The sequence below is a fragment of the Phaenicophaeus curvirostris genome, chromosome 38, assembly GCF_032191515.1.
Source record: "Phaenicophaeus curvirostris isolate KB17595 chromosome 38, BPBGC_Pcur_1.0, whole genome shotgun sequence".
Lineage (NCBI taxonomy): Eukaryota > Metazoa > Chordata > Aves > Cuculiformes > Cuculidae > Phaenicophaeus > Phaenicophaeus curvirostris.
Genome location: NC_091429.1, coordinates 1,663,212 through 1,681,338, shown reverse-complemented (window position 1 = coordinate 1,681,338; position 18,127 = coordinate 1,663,212). Strand labels below are relative to the sequence as shown.

At 62.2% G+C, this 18,127-nt stretch overlaps 1 protein-coding gene across 1 annotated transcript; it reads right to left on the bottom strand.

Annotated features, from left to right (window-relative positions):
• Window positions 1-7,820: 7,820 nt before the first annotated feature.
• GDF11 (growth differentiation factor 11) lies at window positions 7,821-15,591 on the bottom strand. Its single transcript, XM_069879441.1, has 3 exons — window positions 15,198-15,591; window positions 9,462-9,835; window positions 7,821-8,201 (listed from the first exon to the last, which is right to left on the bottom strand). Exons 1-3 carry the CDS (start codon window positions 15,589-15,591, stop codon window positions 7,821-7,823), a joined length of 1,149 nt encoding a protein of 382 aa, XP_069735542.1.
• Window positions 15,592-18,127: the final 2,536 nt, after the last annotated feature.

Genomic DNA, 18,127 nt, shown 5'->3' with positions numbered 1-18,127 from the left:
GGCGGTTCTGGGTCTCGGTTCGGCGTGGCTGCAGCTCAGGGCTGGAGCGAGGGGCCGGGAGGGAGCCAGAGCAGCCGGAGACGTGGCTGTATGGGGACTCGGCTTCGGGATCGTCCCAGCGTGGCCATCGGGTGACCTGGATGAAGCCCCAGCCCCTCCTGCCTCTCCAGATCATCCTCACGGCCTTGCTCGGATCCTCCTGCTCCGACCTCAGGCAGCGGCGTGGTAGTCTGGATGCAGCTGGCACCCCAGTGGGAACCACGGGCAAGTAACGGGGCTGCCTCCTGCAGCCAATGGTTGGGTGCTGAGGCCCAAAATCCGTGCTGAACTGCCAGGGCAGCGTGGATTCCTCTCTGCTTCACCATCGCCGCTTATTCCAGGTCCTGATGGAATGATCCAGGCACTGCTGGCTTGTGCGGTGCTCTCCAGGGGCTCAGGGCAGCGGTGCTACTGGGATCCCATGGGTGCTCCCAGTGTCCCGTCTTCCTGTGGTGCTGAGGGTGGCCCCTGGGAATGCTGCTCCGGCCATGGATCCCATCGGCTTCACCCTGAGATGAGGGCAGGACGGAGGGGTCCCAGTGCTGTCCTGTGTCATAGAATCACAGAATCACCAGGTTGGAAAAGACCCCCAGGATCATTGAGTCCAACCATTCCCATCAATCACTAACCCATGTCCCTCAGCACCTTGTCCACCCGTCCCTTAAACCCCTCCAGGGAAGGGGACTCAACCCCCTCCCTGGGCAGCCTCTGCCAGTGCCTAATGACCCTTTCTGTGAAATATTTTTCCTGATGTCCATCCTGACCCTCCCCTGGTGGAGCTTGAGGCCATTCCCTCTCGTCCTGTCCCCTGTCCCTTGGGAGAAGAGCCCAGCTCCCTCCTCTCCACAACCTCCTCTCAGGGAGTTGCAGAGAGCAATGAGGTCTCCCCTCAGCCTCCTCTTCTCCAGCCTAAACCCCCCCAGCTCTCTCAGCCGCTCCTCTTCTTCTCCAGCCCCCTCCCCAGCTTCCTTGCTCTTCTCTGGACTCGCTCCAGAGCCTCAACATCCTTCTTGTGGGGAGGGCCCAGAACTGACCCCAGGATTCGAGGAGCGGTCTCACCAGTGCCATCGCTATCCCAACTCTTCATCCCCTCATCAGACTTGCTCCAGTCGTTCAGGACATCCTGTTGGTCCTTCCCAGCGGATCCTCCTGGCCAAGCAACACCTGCATCCTCTCCCCATCGTCCCTTGCTGTCTCCTCCCGTTGTTGGGATGAGCTTCCCTTGGCCATGGGCACCCAAACCGTTTTCCAGAGGCTGCTGCCCCTTTCCCTCACCGGTTGCAGAGGAGAATCAGCCCAATCCCAGAGCATCAAACACCTCTAATTTATTTTCCCTCCCTGAGCCGCGGCTGCTCGTGACTAATTTGGGCTGAATAGGGGGAGAAAAAAAGCAGCGGGCGCACAATGAGCGGGGAAAAGTGTGGGAAAGGGAGCGAAAGAAAAGGAGAGTCGGGGCTCGCCGCGTGAGAGCCGGCAACGCCGAGCCCAGCCCAAATGCGCCATGAAGGCGCTCGTCACGGGGGCCGCGGGGCTGGAAATGGCAGCGGGCGCCTAGGTCAGGCTGGAGAGGGGGCCGGGAGCGGGGACCCAATATCGTGGTGCCAGTGAGGCTCTGCGTCCCACCAGCATCATCTCCCAAACCTCCTCCTCCTCCTTCTTCTCCTCCTCCTCTTTGTCCTTCTTCATCACCTCCTTCCTCTTCTCCTTCTCTTTGCCCTCCTTCTCCTTCTCCTTCTCCTTCTCCTTCTCCTTCTCCTTCTCCTTCTCCTTCTCCTTCTCCTTCTCCTTCTCCTTCTCCTTCTCCTTCTCCTTCTCCTTCTCCTTCTCCTTCTCCTTCTCCTTCTCCTTCTCCTTCTCCTTCTCCTTCTCCTTCTCCTTCTCCTCCTTCTCCTCCTCCTTCTCCTCCTCCTTCTCCTGGTTGGAATGGGATGGGGGCTCCATGGAAGCTCCTGGTTGAGTTGGGATAGGGGTTCCTGGTTGGGATGGGATGGGGGCTCCATGGGAGCTCCTGGTTGGGTTGGGATGGGGGTTCCTGGCTGGGATGGGATGGTGGCTCCACCCCAGCAGGAACGAGGGGTGCAGAGCAGAGACAGGGGACTTGGTTGCCTGCAGGATCCGTGCTGGGACGTGGCCAACATCCACAGAGTGTGGCTGCCCCGGCGGGGCGAGCGCCTGTGTCCTTGCGCCTGGTCCCCAACGTCCGGCCGGGGGCAGTGACCCCTGGGCTGCCCACCCTGTCCCTCCGGCCGTAATTAGCTGTGACATTCCCGGCATAGCTCAGCCCCTAATGAGGCTCCATAAACTGCTCCTCGGGGCCACTTGTAAATCCCAGATTTACAGCGGGAGGAAGCGCGGGGAGGGGGGCTCCCACCCGGCCATTATCTGGAGATGAAGGTCCCACGATGGGGGTCCCCACCCCTTTCCCATGGACCCTGTCGATGTCCCATGGTCCCCAGCCCTGTCCCATGTTCTCCATCCCCGTTCCAGGTGTCCCCATCCCTGTCTCATGTCCTCCACCCCATCCTGGGTGTTCCCAGCCCTGTCTCGTGTCCTCCATCGCTCTCCCAACTCTCTTCATCCCTGTTCCAGGTGTCCCCAACACTGTCCCTTGTATCCCCATCCCTGTCCCATGGTCTCCATCCGTGTTCCTGGTGCTTCCATCCCTGTTTCAAGTCCCCCACCCCATCCTGGGTGTCCCCGGCCCTGTCCCAGGTGTCCCCAGCCCTGTCCCACCTCCTCCATCCTCTCCTTGGAGCCAACCCCCCAGCTTTGCTCAGCCTCGGGGCACCTGGAGGGGATGAAGGTGGCACCAGCCGCCCTGCACCAACGGGTCCCTGTGTTTGCCTGGGACAAGGACGGGGATGTCACCCTGCAGTGGCCTGAGCCGATTCTGGGGTGGCCGTGTCCTCCAGGCCGGTTGTCCCGGTGTTGTGCTGGCATTGACCAAGGACGGTGTTCCCGGAGACGACCCCATCGCCGTCCCCGGCAGCAAGCGGCTCGGCGCCAGGCACAGGGCATCGGGGCGGCTTCTGGCCCTTCCCACGCGCCCGTCGGTGGCTCCGGCCGGCGCTCGGGGCGTGGGAAAAATGAGAAGCATCGGGAACCGTTTCCCAGGCCGAGGTCGGGATCCGGCCGGGAGCTCCCGAGGGACGTGGTGGAGGGGACGGCACAGAGGGAGCCGCTGTGGCGCTGGGGCCCACGGTGCCAAATGGAGCACCCGGTGCCGATGGAGCCCTTGGTGCTGGTGGAGCCCCCCATGCCAGATGGAGCCCCCGGTGCTGATGGAGCCCCCGGTGCCGGTGGAGCCCCCAGAGCCCCTGGTACCAAATGGAGCCCCTGGTGCCGGTGGAGCCCTTGGTGCTGATGGAACCTCTGGAGCCTCCAGTGCCAATGGAGCCCCCAGAGTCCCCAGTGCTGATGGAGCCCCTGGTGCCAATGGAGCCCTTGGTGTTGGTGGAGCCCCCCATGCCAAATGGAGCCCCCAGTGCTGATGGAGCCCTTGATACTGATGGAGCTCCTGGTGCTGATGGAGCTCCTGGTGCTAATGAAGCCTCCAAAGCCCCTCGTACCAAATGGAGCCCCTGGTGCCAATGGAGCCCTTGGTGCCAATGGAGCCCCCAGAGGCCTCAGTGCTGCTGGAGCCCTTGGTGACAATGAAGCCCCCAAAGCCCCCGGTGCCGGTGAAGCCCTTGGTGCCGATGGAGCTCTTGGTGCTGATGGAGCCCTTGGTGCTGATGGAGCTCCCGGTGCTAATGAAGCCTCCAGAGCCCCTGGTACCAAGTGGAGCCCCCAGTGCCCATGGAGCTCCTGGTGCTGGTGGAGCTCCCGGTGCTGATGGAGCTCCCAGTGCCGATGGAGCTCCTGGTGCCAACAGAGCCCTCAGAGCCCCCGGTACCAAACGGAGCCCATGGTGCCGATGGAGCCGCGGTGCCGAATGGAGCTGGACACTTTGAACTCTTTGCTTGTTTCTTTTTTTTTTTTTTAAATATGTTTTTAATGTCTTTTTTTTTTTTTTCCGTGTTTATTGTCGATGTCCAAGTGCTGTGTTTGGTCTCGCCATTCAAACCCCCCCTGCCAGCCTCGGTCACGCTCCGGCCTCACCGCGTGTGCCCCCTTCAAAGCCCCCACCCTGGCAGCGCCTCCTGTCCCCCCCGGACACCCCAGAACGACAGAAACGAGGAACAAAACAACGAACAAACAAACAGAAAAGAAACCTAAGACGTTACGCACAGAACCAATTACACCGGTAAATAATGATAATAATTATAACATAGTAAGGGGGACGCACAACCACCCCCCTCCCAGCCCGCAGCGCTGCTCCTGAGGGGCTCTGGGACCAGTGGTGCCCTCAAACTGGGACCAGTGGTGCCTCCAAACTGGGACCAGTGACCAAGGTGGACTGGTCAGCGCCATCTGCCTACAAGAGCCCTGTGGGGCTTGTTGGGAGGTGGGGTTTTTTTGGGGGGGGTGGGATCCATGGCTCCTCAATGCCAGGGGTGGATGGGACCTCCTGGTTGTGGGCTGGACCTCGCTGTGCCGGGGCGAGGGGACAATGGCCATGGGGACGATGGCCATGAGGGATGATGGTGGCCATGGGGATGATGGCCATGAGGGATGAAGGCCATGGGGACAATGGCCATGAGGGTGATGGTCATGAGGGTGATGGCCATGAGGATGATGACGGCCATGAGGGATGATGGCCATGAGGGTGATGGCCATGAGGGATGAAGGCCATGAGGGATGATGGCCATGGGGGATGATGATGGCAATGAAGGATGATGATGGTCATGAGAGTGATGGCCATGAGGGACGTTGACCATGGAGGATGAAGGCCATGGAAGATGATGACCATGGGGGATGAAGGCCATGGGGGTGATGGCCATGGAGGACAATGGCCATGGGGGATCGATGGCTGCGGGAGGTCCCCCTTGTCTTCCTGCTCCACCACCCCCTGTTCCAGGCTCTGAATCCTGGGGTGAGCGCCCATCACATCCCCCAAACACGAGGCCAGTGGCCACCATCTGGGCTGGGGGCTTTGGGAACCCCTCGGCATCAGCTGCGGCTCCGGCACAGGCCGGCGGATCCCAGGAGGATCCCAGGAGGATCCCACCCAGACCCCGAGTAGATCCATGGTGGCTCCGTGCCCCTTCCAGTCCTTTCCAAGCAGCTTGTGGCTCTCACGGCGTGTGGCTCCGCTGCCGGCGGCGTGTCCTGGTGCTGGGTTAGCTGGACAGTGCCCCCCGTGCCGGCACACCCTTGCCTGTGGCCACTGCGCTTGGTCTCGGGGCTGGACAGGAGCGGTGGCGGATGGAGCCGGACGAGCCCTCACGCTCCACAATGGTTGGAAGCGAGACAGGGACCAGCAAAGTGTTTCCACGAGTGGCACCGGCCGGGCACCACCGCGGCACTCCCCCCTCCTCCGGCTGCTGTGGCTCCGCGGTGAGACGCGGCACTGCCGGGGGACGTGGCCCCCCAGAAGGCACTGAATGGTGTGGAGAGGGGGACCCCGGCGGGGGCTGCGGTGTTTCTTCCCCTCCGGCTGCGCCGTCCTCGGCTCCGGTGCAGGGCGAGAGCCGGCACTGACCCACGGCACCAACCGTGGGGCTGGGGGATCTTGACCGTAGAGCTGCTGGCGCGGGACTTTTGGCTTCCACGAGGGATTTCGGGGCTGAGCCGTGTTCCCCACTCGGCCTCGAGGGATGACGGTGGCGGTGATGGTGGCGGTGGTGGAGATGGTGATGAGGGGACACTCTCCCGGCACAGCCCCCTGGTTTTGTGTCCGGCCGCGACGCTGGGACCGACGGCGATGTTGGCCTCAGTGCACAGGGAGCTCGGCGCGAGGGGCCCTAAGTGCTTCGGCGCCCGGCGAGGTGGTGGAGGCTTCAGCTTTGGCACCGCCACGTCCCTGGGTGCGTGGAGCCGGGGCCAAGTGCTAAACATCCCGGGTGCCCCCGGCTCTGCCGCGGCCGCCCCTAAGTGCTACGTGGGGTGTGGACGTGCCGGGTGGCCGGGGGCTCCCTCCCGCGTGGCCTCGGTGCTTTGGGCACGTGACGCCCAGCCGGAGCCGTCCGGCACCCTCGGGATAAGTGCTGGGGTCGCGGCGGGAGCCGATGGTTCTGCCCCGGTGTGGGCTTGTGGCCGCTTGGCGCCAGGGTTGGCCGCGGGCGGAGGGGAACTGCGGGCAGACAAAGCCTTGGGAACGCGGCGAAAAACTCCCAGCGCCGAGGGTGGGAGGTGAATCTGCTGCGTTAGCGGAATTGCTCCCCACACGGAGCCTCCGGCCAATTCTGCGGCTACGCTTGCCGGAGGAGACCCCAAACCACCGGCTCCTCCGGCAAACCACGGTGAGCTTCCCCGTTCCACCGGCACACCAAGGTGAGCATCCTCATCCATGGTGATGCCAGGGTGAGCATCCGCATCCCTATCCCACCGGCAGCGCCAGGGTGAGCATCCTCGTCCCCATCCCACTGGCAACACCAAGGCGAGCATCCTCATCCTCATCCCACTGGAACACCAGGGCGAGCATCCTCATCCTCATCCTCATCCCACTGGCACACCAGGGCGAGCATCCTCATCCCTGGTGATGCCAGGGTGAGCATCCTCATCCCACTGGCAGTGCCAAAGCAAGCATCCTCACCCCATCCCACTGGCAGTGCCAGGATGAGCATCCTCATCCCACCGGCACACCAGGGCGAGCATCCTCGTCCCTATCCCACTGGGACATCAAGCTGAGCATCCTCATCCCCGGTGGTGCCAGGATGAGCATCCTCATTCCCATCCCACTGGCACACCAGGGTGAGCATCCTCATCCCTATCCCACTGGTGGTGCCAGGATGAGCATCCTCATCCTCATCCCACTGGCACACCAAGGCAAGAATCCTTATCCCCAGTGATGCCAGGATGAGCATCCTCATCCCCATCCCACCAGTGGTGCCGGGATGAGCATCCTCTTTCCTATCTTGTCAACAGCGCCAGGATGAGCATCCTCATCTCCATCCCACCAGTGGTGCCAGGACGAGCATCCTCATTCCCATTCCACCAGGGGTGCCAGGGTGAGCATGTCATCCCACTGGCACACCAAGGCAAGAATCCTCATCCTCATCCCCATCCCACTGGAGCATCCTCATCCCACCAGTGGCACCAGGGCGAGCATCCCTCAAGCCGTCCGTGCCGAGGATGCCGTGGGATGCAGCGATGCCGGCTGCCCTTGGCCAGTCCCGGTGCCTCCGTGCCAAAGCAGCCCCCGCCGTGGGTGCCGGGATGGAGCCGGCGGTGTGAAGAAGGGAGCAGGAGGGAGCAGGGCTTCCAACGCCGGCCGGGAGGGTGATTAATAAATAAATAAATTAAAGAAGGGAGACGTTTTCCTCCTGGGCCGGGGGGGTCCGGCTGCCTGCGGCGACGAGGCCATCGGTCGCTCGGGGATGAGGTTGTCCCCATCCCCGCTCCTAGACGTGTCGGGGGCTCCGCTCGGGCTCTCCTGGTGCCGCTGAGCCAGGATGGGGGATCCACGCAGCGCTGGGGGTCCCGATCGCCCTGTTTCTTCTCCGTCCGGTCGCGTTATTGCACAATGCGTCTCGAAGAGCAGGTCGGCACGCGGCGTTTTGCTATGGGGCAGGGAGCTTTTCCCTTCCAATATCCAACGGGCTTCTCCGACGCTCGCTCTTTGTAGTTTGTTTAAAAGAAAACCCAAGGGAAATGAAAAATAACCAAAAAAAAACGGTGGCGGAAAAGCAGGATTTGGTGGCGGAGGCGGCGCGAGGCGGAGGGGCAGCAGCCGGGCTCTAGGAGCAGCCGCATCGGTCCACCACCATGCCCGGGATCTTGCCGTAGATGATCTGCTGTTTGTCGTTGAAGTAGAGCATGTTGATGGGGGACATCTTGGTGGGGGTGCAGCATGGCCCCGCCGAGCCCCGCGGGTTCGCCTGCTGCACCAGGTGCGTGTGCGGGTACTTCTGCATGAACATGTACTCGCACTGCCCCGAGCAGTAGTTGGCTTTGTATCTCTTGGGAGCGATAATCCAGTCCCAACCGAAGGCCTCAAAGTCGACGGTCAGAGGGTAGCGGCAGCAGCGCGACTCGGTCGAGTGCTCGTCACAGTCCAGCCCCAGGTTGCGCCGCGAGCGCTTGTTGTTCTCCAGCACCCGCAGCTCCATGAAGGGGTGCTGGGGGGACAGGGGGGGAGACGCTGAGGCTGGCCCAGCGCCCCAACACCCTATCTACCCATTGCCCCATCACCCCCTAACCTCATCACCCCATCGCCCCATAACCTCATCTACCCATTGCCTCATCACCTCATAATCTCATGCCCCATCACCTTGTCGCCCCATCTACCCATCGCCCCATCTACCCATCTACCCATAACCTCATAGCCCCATCTACTCATTGCCCCATCTACCCATCACCTCCTCACCGCATCCACCCATTGCCATGTCTACCCATCATCTCATAACCCCATAACCCCATCACCCCATCTACCCATTGCCTCATCTACCCATTGCCTCACCACCCCATCACCTCTTTGCCCCATCACCACATTGCTCCATAACTCCATCACCCCATAACCCCATCGTCCCATCGCCCTGTAACCCCATTACCCCATAACCTCATCACCCCATAATCCCATCTACCCATCACCCCATCATCCCATTGCCCCCTAACTCCATCATCCCATAACCCCATCGCCCTATCACCTCATAACCTCAACGCCCCTTAACCCCGTCACCCCATAACCCATCCCCCCATCACCTCATCACCCCATCTACCCATCACTCCATCTACCCATCTCACCATAATCCCATCACCTCATCGCCCCATCAGCCCCTCACTCCACAACCCCACCACCCCATTGTCCCATCACCCCATGTCTCCGTGGTCCCACCAGCCTGGCTCTCTGAGTCCTACATGGCCCTACAGAGCTGCCACCAGCCCCAAGGAGTGTCACCAGCCCTGTGGAGGTGTCACCAAGCCCATGGAGGTGTCACCAAGCCCATGGAGGTGTCACCGGCCCCATAGAACCATCACCAGCTTGGCAGAGCTGTGATCAGCTCCGTGGAGCTGCCGTTGTCCCCATGGAGCTGTCACTGTCAAGCTGTTCCCAGCCTCTTGGAGCCCCATCAACCCCTGGAACAAGTTGCTGGCCCAGGTTGCCCAGGAAAGTGGTGGCTGCCCCATCCCTGGAGGGGTTCAAGGCCAGGTTGGATGGGGCTTGGAGCCCCTGATCCAGTGGGAGGTGTCCCTGCCCATGGCAGAGGTGGAACTGGATGATCTTTAAGATCCCTTCCAACCCAAACTATACTACAATTCCATGATCCCCTGGAGATGTCCCGGAGCCCCGTGCCCACCTGAGCACCGGGGCCACCACCGCTTTCTGGGACCACGGTGACCCTGACCCACACGTCCACCCCGCGGCATTGACCACCTACCAGCCCCTCAGCTCCGGGTCCCAGTGAGGTGACGGCCAGGTCGTTGCCGTTGGGGTCGAAGGCGTTGATCTCGATGCCCCAGTTGTTCTGCGGTTGCTTGAACCAGTTCTGGAGGACGTGCTTGAAGTCGATGCTCTGCCAGTGCCCGATGCGGGAGTTGAGGTCGATCTTCAGCGATCGGATGCGGATGTGGCGGCTGCCTTCGTCCGTCACCGGCTTCAGCCGGAGGATCTGCAGGTAGACGGTGGAGGTGTGCTGCACCGGCCGCAGGTAGACCCACAGCTGCGCCTTCACCACCTTGGTGAACATGATCTTGGGGCTGAAGTTGAAGAAGCAGCAGTGGGGGTTGCCCTCGATCTGCACCACGGGGTCCGCTGCGGGAGGAAGGAGGCGTCAGCGGTGGCCCCGGGACCCCCACCCTGAACCCCGGTGGGACGCGGGGTCGGGACGAGCTCTTCCTCGGTGGGTTTGAGGTGAAGGTCGGCTCAGGGGCTGCCCCCGGGGAGGTCTCCACCAACCCCGCATCACTCAGCCCTGACCACCGAGGGGTTCGGACCCTCAGCTCCGGGGCAGGTGCTTCCCAACATCTCCCGTGCCGGGTCCTGCAGCCCCAGGGATGCGGCAAAACCCTGAGGAGCATCCACGGCACCGAGCCGGTTCCACCAGGCTCCCCGCTACCGTTGGCCGGGTCTGTGAGGGCATCCACCTCCCACCATCCCATCATCTCCCACCATCCATCTCCCACTCTCCCACTTCCCCATCTCTTATAATCCCATCTCCCACCATCCAATCATCTCCCACCCTTTTATCTCTCATAATCCCATCTCTCATCCTCCCATCTCCCATTGTCCCATCACGTCCTGCTCTCCCATCTCCCACTATCCAATCATCTCCCACCATCCCAACTCCTGCTCTCTCATTTCGTGCTCTCTCATTTCCCGCTCTCTCATTTCCCAACTGTCCCATCATCTTCCACCCTCTCGTCTCTCATCATCCCATCTTCCATCGTCCCATCTCCCATTGTCCCATCCTCTCCCATCCTTCCATCTCCCACCATCTCATCATCTCCTACCATCCCATCTCTCATCATCCCATCATTTCCCACTATCCCAATTCTCATTTTCCCATCTCCCACCATCCCATCATCTCCTACCATCCCATCTCTCATCATCCCATCGTTTCCCACTATCCCAACTCTCATTTTCCCATCTCCCACCATCCCATCCTCTCCCATCCTTCCATCTCCCACCATCCCATCATCTCCTACCATCCCATCTCTCATCATCCCATCATTTCCCACCATCCCATCTCTCATTTTCCCATCTCCTACCATCCCATCTCCCACCATCCCATCATCTCCTACCATCCCATCTCTCATCATCCCATCATTTCCCACCATCCCATCTCTCATTTTCCCATCTCCTACCATCCCATCTCCCACCATCCCATCCTTTCCCACCCTTCCATCTCCTACCATCCCATCATCTCGTACCATCCCATCATCTCTTACCATCCCATCTCTCATCATCCCATCATCTCGTACCATCCCATCTCTCATCATCCCATCATCTCCTACCATCCCATCTCTCATCATCTCATCATCTCCTACCATCCCATCTCTCATCATCCCATCGTTTCCCACCATCCCATCTCTCATTTTCCCATCTCCCACCTTCCATCTCCCCCCCATCCCACCATCTCCCCCCAACCCCCCCCCATTCCCGGTGAACATCTGTGTCCAATTGAGCCGGGAATGTGCCGGCTGCCCGCGGGGCCATTTGCTGCCATCGACTGCGACCCCCCCGTGGCGCCACAACCGCCGACACCGGCAAAGCCACCATGCACCCCCCCTTCCCGGTGATGTGCCACGCGGGACACCCCGCTTCAACCCAGCAGCCCCGGCAATTGCCCCCCCCGACCCTGGGAATTGCCTCCCAAACCCCAGCACTGACCCCCAAACCCTGGGAATTGCCCCCCAAACCCCAGCACTGACCCCCAAACCCTGGGAATTGCCCCCCCAACCACAGCACTGACCCCCAAACCCTGGGAATTGCCCCCCCAACCAGAGCAATTGCCCCCCAAACCCTGGGAATTGCTGCCTCCTGACCCAGCAATTGCCCCCCAACCCGGGGAGGGACACTGGGGTTTGCGGGATGGGGGGGGCTCTGAGATTCAGAGGGGGGTCCCTGGGTTTGGGAGGGGTCCCTGGAGTTTGGAGAGGGGGCCCTGAGATTCACGGGGAGTCCCTGGGTTTGAGGGGGGGGTCCCTGGGTTAGGGGAGTGTCCCTAGAGTTTAAGGGGGTTCCCTGAGATTCAGAGGGGGGTCCCTGGTGTTTGGGGCTGGGTCCCAGGGGTTCGAGGGGGGTCCCTGAGATTCGAGGGGGGGTACCTGGAGTTTTGGGGGGGGGGGGCCCTGGGTTGGGGGGGGTCTCCGGGGTTCAGCTGTGCCACGCTGGCTGTGGCGATGCCAGGATGCTCCTCCGGTTGCCGTGGCAACGGGGGATAAATGTTCCCAGGACACCGGGCACAGCAGAGGATGCTGGGGGGGGGTCACACACACAAACACCTCCCCCCTCAGCCCCCCCCCCTTTTTAAATAGGTTTGGGGGTCCCACCTCATCCCCATTAACCCCTCGCCTGCCACGCTGCCACCCCGAGATGCCCCAAGCCCCCAGCATCCCCCCTCCCACCCACTGACCTTGAGCCCCCCCAGCCCCCCCCAGCATCCCCCCCCAATCCAAGCCCTTCATTAAACTCCTTGCGGGTCGCGGGGGTCACGGGTAGCCCCTAAATGGGTTTAGGACCCAATTAACCTTCCCAGGTTCCTGCTGCAATTAAAAAGGGGGGGGTGGGGGGGCCCGGGAAGGGGGGGCCCGGGGGGAACCCGAGATTTTTATGGCTCTGCTGCCTATAAAGCTCTTTCCCTCCTTCTGTTCAGGAACCATAAAACCCTCACAATTGCCTGGGGTGGGGGGGGGCGGAAAAAATCATAAGAAGGATACGGGGCGGCCGGACCCCACGGCGCCTCCGGCTGCGACCCCCCCCCCCCGAAAAGGGGGCCCCGCTGGGATTGATTTTGGGGCCCCCCCGAGCCGCTGTGAGGAAACCCCCGCGCTGTCAATTTTATGGGTAATAAAATTTCAAAGCCGCCCGGGTCCGTTAACGCCCGGGGAGGAAATTTGGGGGGGGGCAGCACCTCACACCTCCCCCCTCTTCCGTTCGCCCTTCGCACCCAGGTCTGGGGTCCCGAGGCCTCGAGCCCCCCTGGTGCAGGTGGAGATGGGGAAACTGAGGCACGGAGGTGGGGAAACTGAGGCACGGAGCCAGGGGGAGCACCAGATGGATGGACGGACAGCACTGTCCCCCAGTGCCGGGTCCCAGTCCCCAGTGCTCTATCCCAGTCCCCCAGTGCCAACTCCCAGTCCCCCAGTGCCATTTCCCAGTCCCCCAGTGCCACTTCCCAGTCCCCCAGTGCTCTATCCCAGTCCCCCAGTGCCATCTCCCAGTCCCCAGTGACAACTCCCAGTCCCCCAGTGCCATCTCCCAGTCCCCAGTGACAACTCCCAGTCCCCAGTGCTCTATCCCAGTCCCCCAGTGCTCTATCCCAGTCCCCCAGTGCCACTTCCCAGTCCCATCACTCACTGGTGCCAGTGCCGGGTCCCAGTGCCCAGTGCCAGCTCGCAGCACCCACTAGCAGGTCCCAGCATCGAATGCTGGGGCCCAGTGGCCATTCCCAGTGTCCACTACCAGGTCCCAGTGCCCAGTGGCCAGTCCCAGTCCCCAGTCCCAGGTCCCAGTGCCCAGTACTGGGTCCCAGGCCCCAGTGGCCAGTCTCAGTGCCCAGTACCAGGTCCCAGTCCCCAGTACCGGGTCCCAGTGCCCAGTTCTGGGTCTCAACGTCCACTACCAGGTCCCAGTACCAGGTCCCAGTGCTGGGTCCCAGCACCCACTACCAGGTCCCAGTGCCCAGCGCTGGGTCCCAGTGCTCTGTGCCCAGTGGCCAGTCCCAGTGCCCAGTGGTCATTCCCAGCGCCCAGTACTGGGACCCAGTGCCCAGTGGCCATTCCCAGTGCCCAGTACCAGGTCCCAGTGCTCAGTGGCCATTCCCAGTGCCCAGTACCGAGTCTCAGCACCCACTGCCAAGTCCCAGTGCCCAGTGCCAGGTCCCAGTGCTCAATACTGGGACCCAGTGCCCAATACTGGGACCCAGTGCCCAATACTGGGACCCAGTGCCCAATACTGGGATCCAGTGCCCAGTGGCCATTCTGGCCATTCCCAGTGCTGGGTCCCAGTGCCCAATACTGGGCCCCAGTGCCCAGTGGCCATTCCCAGCGCCCAGTACCAGGTCCCAGTGCCCAGTACCGGGTCCCAGTGCTCAATATTGGGCCCCAGTGCCCAGTGGCCATTCCCAGTGCCCTGTACTGGGTCCCAGTGCCCAGTGGCCATTCCCAGTGCCCAGTACCAGGTCCCAGTGCCCAGTACCGGGTCCCAGGGCCCTGTACTGGGTCCCAGTACCCAGTGGCCATTCCCAGTGCCCAGTGCCGGGTCTCAGCACCCACTACAAGGTCCTAGTGCCCAGTGCCCAGTGCCCATTCCCAGTTCACACACTGAGGGGGGGGGGGGTGTCAGGCGGGGGCTGCGGGTCCGGGAGCACCGGGGGGAGCCAGGGGGGATAGAGAGGGAGGTGGAGAAGGACCCGGGGAGAGGGGGGGACCGGAGGGAACCGGAGAGGACCAGGGGGGAACCGGGAGGGATGGAGAGAGAGCGGGGGGAACCGGAGGGGACCAGGAGGGATGGAGAAGGACCGGGAGGGAACCGGGGAGGACCAGGGGAGGGTGTGGGGGAGTTAGAGAGGGACCGGGGGGGACCGGAGGGAACCAGGAGGGATAGAAAAGGACTGGAGGGAACCGGGGAGGATAGAGAGGAGGTGTGGAAAGGGACCGGGGGAGACCGGAGGGAACCGGGAGGGATAGATGAGGACCGGAGGGGACCGAGGAGGACCGGGGGAGGGGGGGGGGGCGGGTAGAGAGGAACCGGAGGAGACCGGAGGGAACCGGGGAGGGATGGAGAAGGACTGGAGGGAACCGGGAGGGACCGGAGGGAACCGGGAGGGATGGAGAGGGACCGGAGGGAACCGGGGAGGGATGGAGAGGGACCGGAGGGAACCGGGGAGGGAACCGGGGAGGGATGGAGAAGGACCGGAGGGAACCGGGGAGGGATGGAGAGGGACCGGAGGGAACCGGGGAGGGACCGGAGGGAGCCGGGAGGGATGGAGAGGGACTGGAGGGAACCGGGAGGGACCGGAGGGAACCGGGAGAGATGGAGAAGGACTGGAGGGAACCGGGAGGGACCGGAGGGAACCGGGAGGGATGGAGAGGGACCGGAGGGAACCGGGGAGGGATGGAGAGGGACCGGAGGGAACCGGGGAGGGAACCGGGAAGGGATGGAGAGGGACTGGAGGGAATCGGGGAGGACCGGGAGGGATGGCGAGGGACCAGGGGGAACCGGGGAGGACCAAGGGGGGACCGGAGGGAACCGGGAGAGATGGAAAGGCACCGGAGAGACCCGGGGAGGACAGAGAAGCACCGGAGGGACCCGGGGAGCCCCTGGAGGAGGCGCGAGGAGCGTCGGGGGAGCCCGGGAGGCTGGGAGGAGGCTCGGGAGCCCCGATGGGGGGGTGGGGGGAAGGGGGAGTCGCGGCTGGAAGTTTGAGGAGCGGAACAAAGGCGGCACTGACTTTCCTGGGCCATGCTGATGACGGTCTCGGTGGTGGCGTGGTACTCGTCCTCCTCCAGGTAATCGTCGGGCTGCAGGGAGTCCCCCTGGAAGTCGTGGAGGTCGAGGAGCTGCTGCAGGGGGGGAGCCTTGGGCAGCAGCTGCTTCACCACCTCGCGGGTGATGTTGGGCGCTTCCTTGAGCCGCAGTTTGCTGAGGATCTGCGACTTGATGCTCTCGAGCCGCAGCTCCTTGCTGTGTCGCCGCCAGAGGCACACGGGGCAGGAGGCTTCGGAGGAGGAGGAGGAGGGGGGGGGCTGCGCTTCCAGGAGACCCCCCCCTCCACCCCCGTCCCCATCCCCGGCCAGCACACCCCCCACCACCGCCCACCAGCAGCCCAGCCAGCACAGCAGCATAGCGGCTGCGGGAGGAAAAAAAAAAAAAAAAAAAAAAAAAAAAAAAAGGGGGGGGGGGGAGGAAAAAGAGGAAAAAAAAAAAAAGGGAAAAAAATAAAGGGGAAAAAATAAAGGGGGAAAGAAAGGGGGGAAAAACAAAAAAAGGAAGGAAAAAATAAAAGGAAAAAAAAGAAGGGGGAAAAAAGGAAAATAAAGGGAAAAATAAGGAGAAAAAAGAAAACAAAGGGGGAAAAAAGGGGGAAAAAAGGGAAGAAGAAGGGGAAAAAGAAAACAAAAACGGGAAAAAGAAGGGAAAAAAGAAAAATAAAAGGAAAAAAGAAGGGGAAGAAAGGCGGAAGAAAGGGGGGAAAGGAAAATAAAGGGGGAAAAAGAAGGGGGAAGAAAGGAAAAAAATAAAAGAAAAAACAAGGGGGAAAAAAAGGGGGAAAAGGGGGGGAAAAAAAGGAAAAAAAGGAAAAAAAGGGGGGAAAAGGGGAAAAAAGGGGGGAAAAAAGGGAAAAAAAGGGGAAAAAAAAAAAACCCCGGCCAAAACCGCACGAAAAAACCGCTTTTAAAAAAAAAAAAGCGGCCCCCCCACGCGCCCCCCGGTGGCCGCCGGGCCGCCCCCCCCAGCCCGGGCGCTTCGGCTCCGCAGCGCGAGGGGCGCGGACCGGGGGGAGGCGGTCACGGGGTGGGGGGCGGGGAAGCGGGGCGGGGGGGGGGGCGTGGGGGATGGGGGGGGGACTCGGTGGGTTTGTTGGTTTATTATTTTTTTGGGGGGGGGGGGGAGTCCCCGGGGGTGCGTGCGCGGAGAGAAAAAAAAAAAAAAAAAAAAGCGTCGTTCTCGGCGGCCCCCGGTGAGGGGGGTTGGGGGGGGGCGGGGGGGGGGGGGGGTTGGGGGGGGGGGGGTTGGATCCCCCGAGAGGAACGTGTCGTCAGCGGCCGCGATTGGCTGCGGCCGCACAAAAGAGGGTCGGGCAGGGGCTGCGAACCCGCCCCCCGAGACCCCGCAACAGCCCCCGCCCCCCCCCCGGGGCCCCCCCCCCGGACCCCCCCTCGACACCCCCCCAACCGGCACCGGCAAGTGCGACCGCAGAGCCCGCCCCCCCCCCCCCCCCCCCCCCCGGGGTGAGAACAGCGGAGGAGGGGATGGAGAGACCCCCCACCCCATCGAAACCTCCCCCCCCAAATCCTCAACCCGGGTCCTGTCCTTAACGGACCCCCCCCATCCCGGTCCCCAATCCAGGGTCATGTCTTTAACCAGCCCCCCCCCCATCCCAAATCCTTGTCCCTTAACGGACCCCCCCCCCATCCCCATCCTTATCCCGGATCGCGTCCTTAACGGACCCCCCCCGCCCCGTCCCGTTATCCCAATACGATTGGGATGGGGGGGTGTCCCGTTATCCCCAATAGGATGGGGAGGGGGGTCCCGTTATCCCAATAGGATGGGTGGGGGGGTCCCGTCATCCCCATTGGATTGGGGGGGGTCCCGTTGTCCCAAATAGGATGGAGAGGGGGTCCCGTTATCCCAATAGGATGGAGAGGGGGTCCCGTTATCCCGATAGGATAGAGGGGGGGTCCCGTTATCCCTAATACGATAGAAGCAGGGGGTCCCGTTATCACAATAGGATGGGGGGGGTCCCGTTATCCCAAATAGGATGGGAGGGGGGTCCCGTTATCCCCAATACTATAGGAGGGGGGGTCCCGTTATCCCCAATAGGATAGAGAGGGGGTCACGTTATCCCCAGTAGGATGGGGGGGGTCCCCGTTATCCCCAATACTATGGGAGGGGGGGTCCAGTTATCCCCAATACTATGGGAGGGGGGGGTCCCGTTATCCCCAATACGATAGGAGGAGGGGTCCCGTTATCCAATAGGATGGAGAGGGGGGGTCCCGTTATCCCAGTAGGATGGAGAGGGGGTCCCGTTATCCCAATAGGATGGGCAGGGCGGTCCCGTTATCCCCAATAGGATGGGGAGGGGGGGTCCCCTTATCCCCAATACTGTGGGAGGGGGGGTCCCGTTATCCCCAATACTATGGGAGGGGGGGTCCAGTTATCCCCAATACTATGGGAGGGGGGGGTCCCGTTATCCCCAATACGATAGGAGGAGGGGTCCCGTTATCCCAATAGGATGGAGAGGGGGGGTCCCGTTAGCCCAGTAGGATGGAGAGGGGGGTCCCGTTATCCCAATAGGATGGGCAGGGCGGTCCCGTTATCCCCAATAGGATGGGGAGGGGGGGGTCCCCTTATCCCCAATACTGTGGGAGGGGGGGGTCCCGTTATCCCCAATACTGTGGGAGGGGGGGGTCCCGTTATCCCCAGTAGGATGATGGGGGGGGGGTCCCGTTATCCCTAATACGATAGGAGGAGGGGGTCCTGTTATCCCAATAGGAGGGGGGGGTGTCCGTCATCCCCAATAGGATGGGAAGGGGGGGTCCCCGTTATCCCAATAGGATGGGTAGGGGAGTCCCGTTATCCCCATTGGATGGGAAGGGGGGGTCCCGTTATCCCCAATAGGATGGGGAGGGGGTCCCGTTATCCCCAATAAGATGGGTG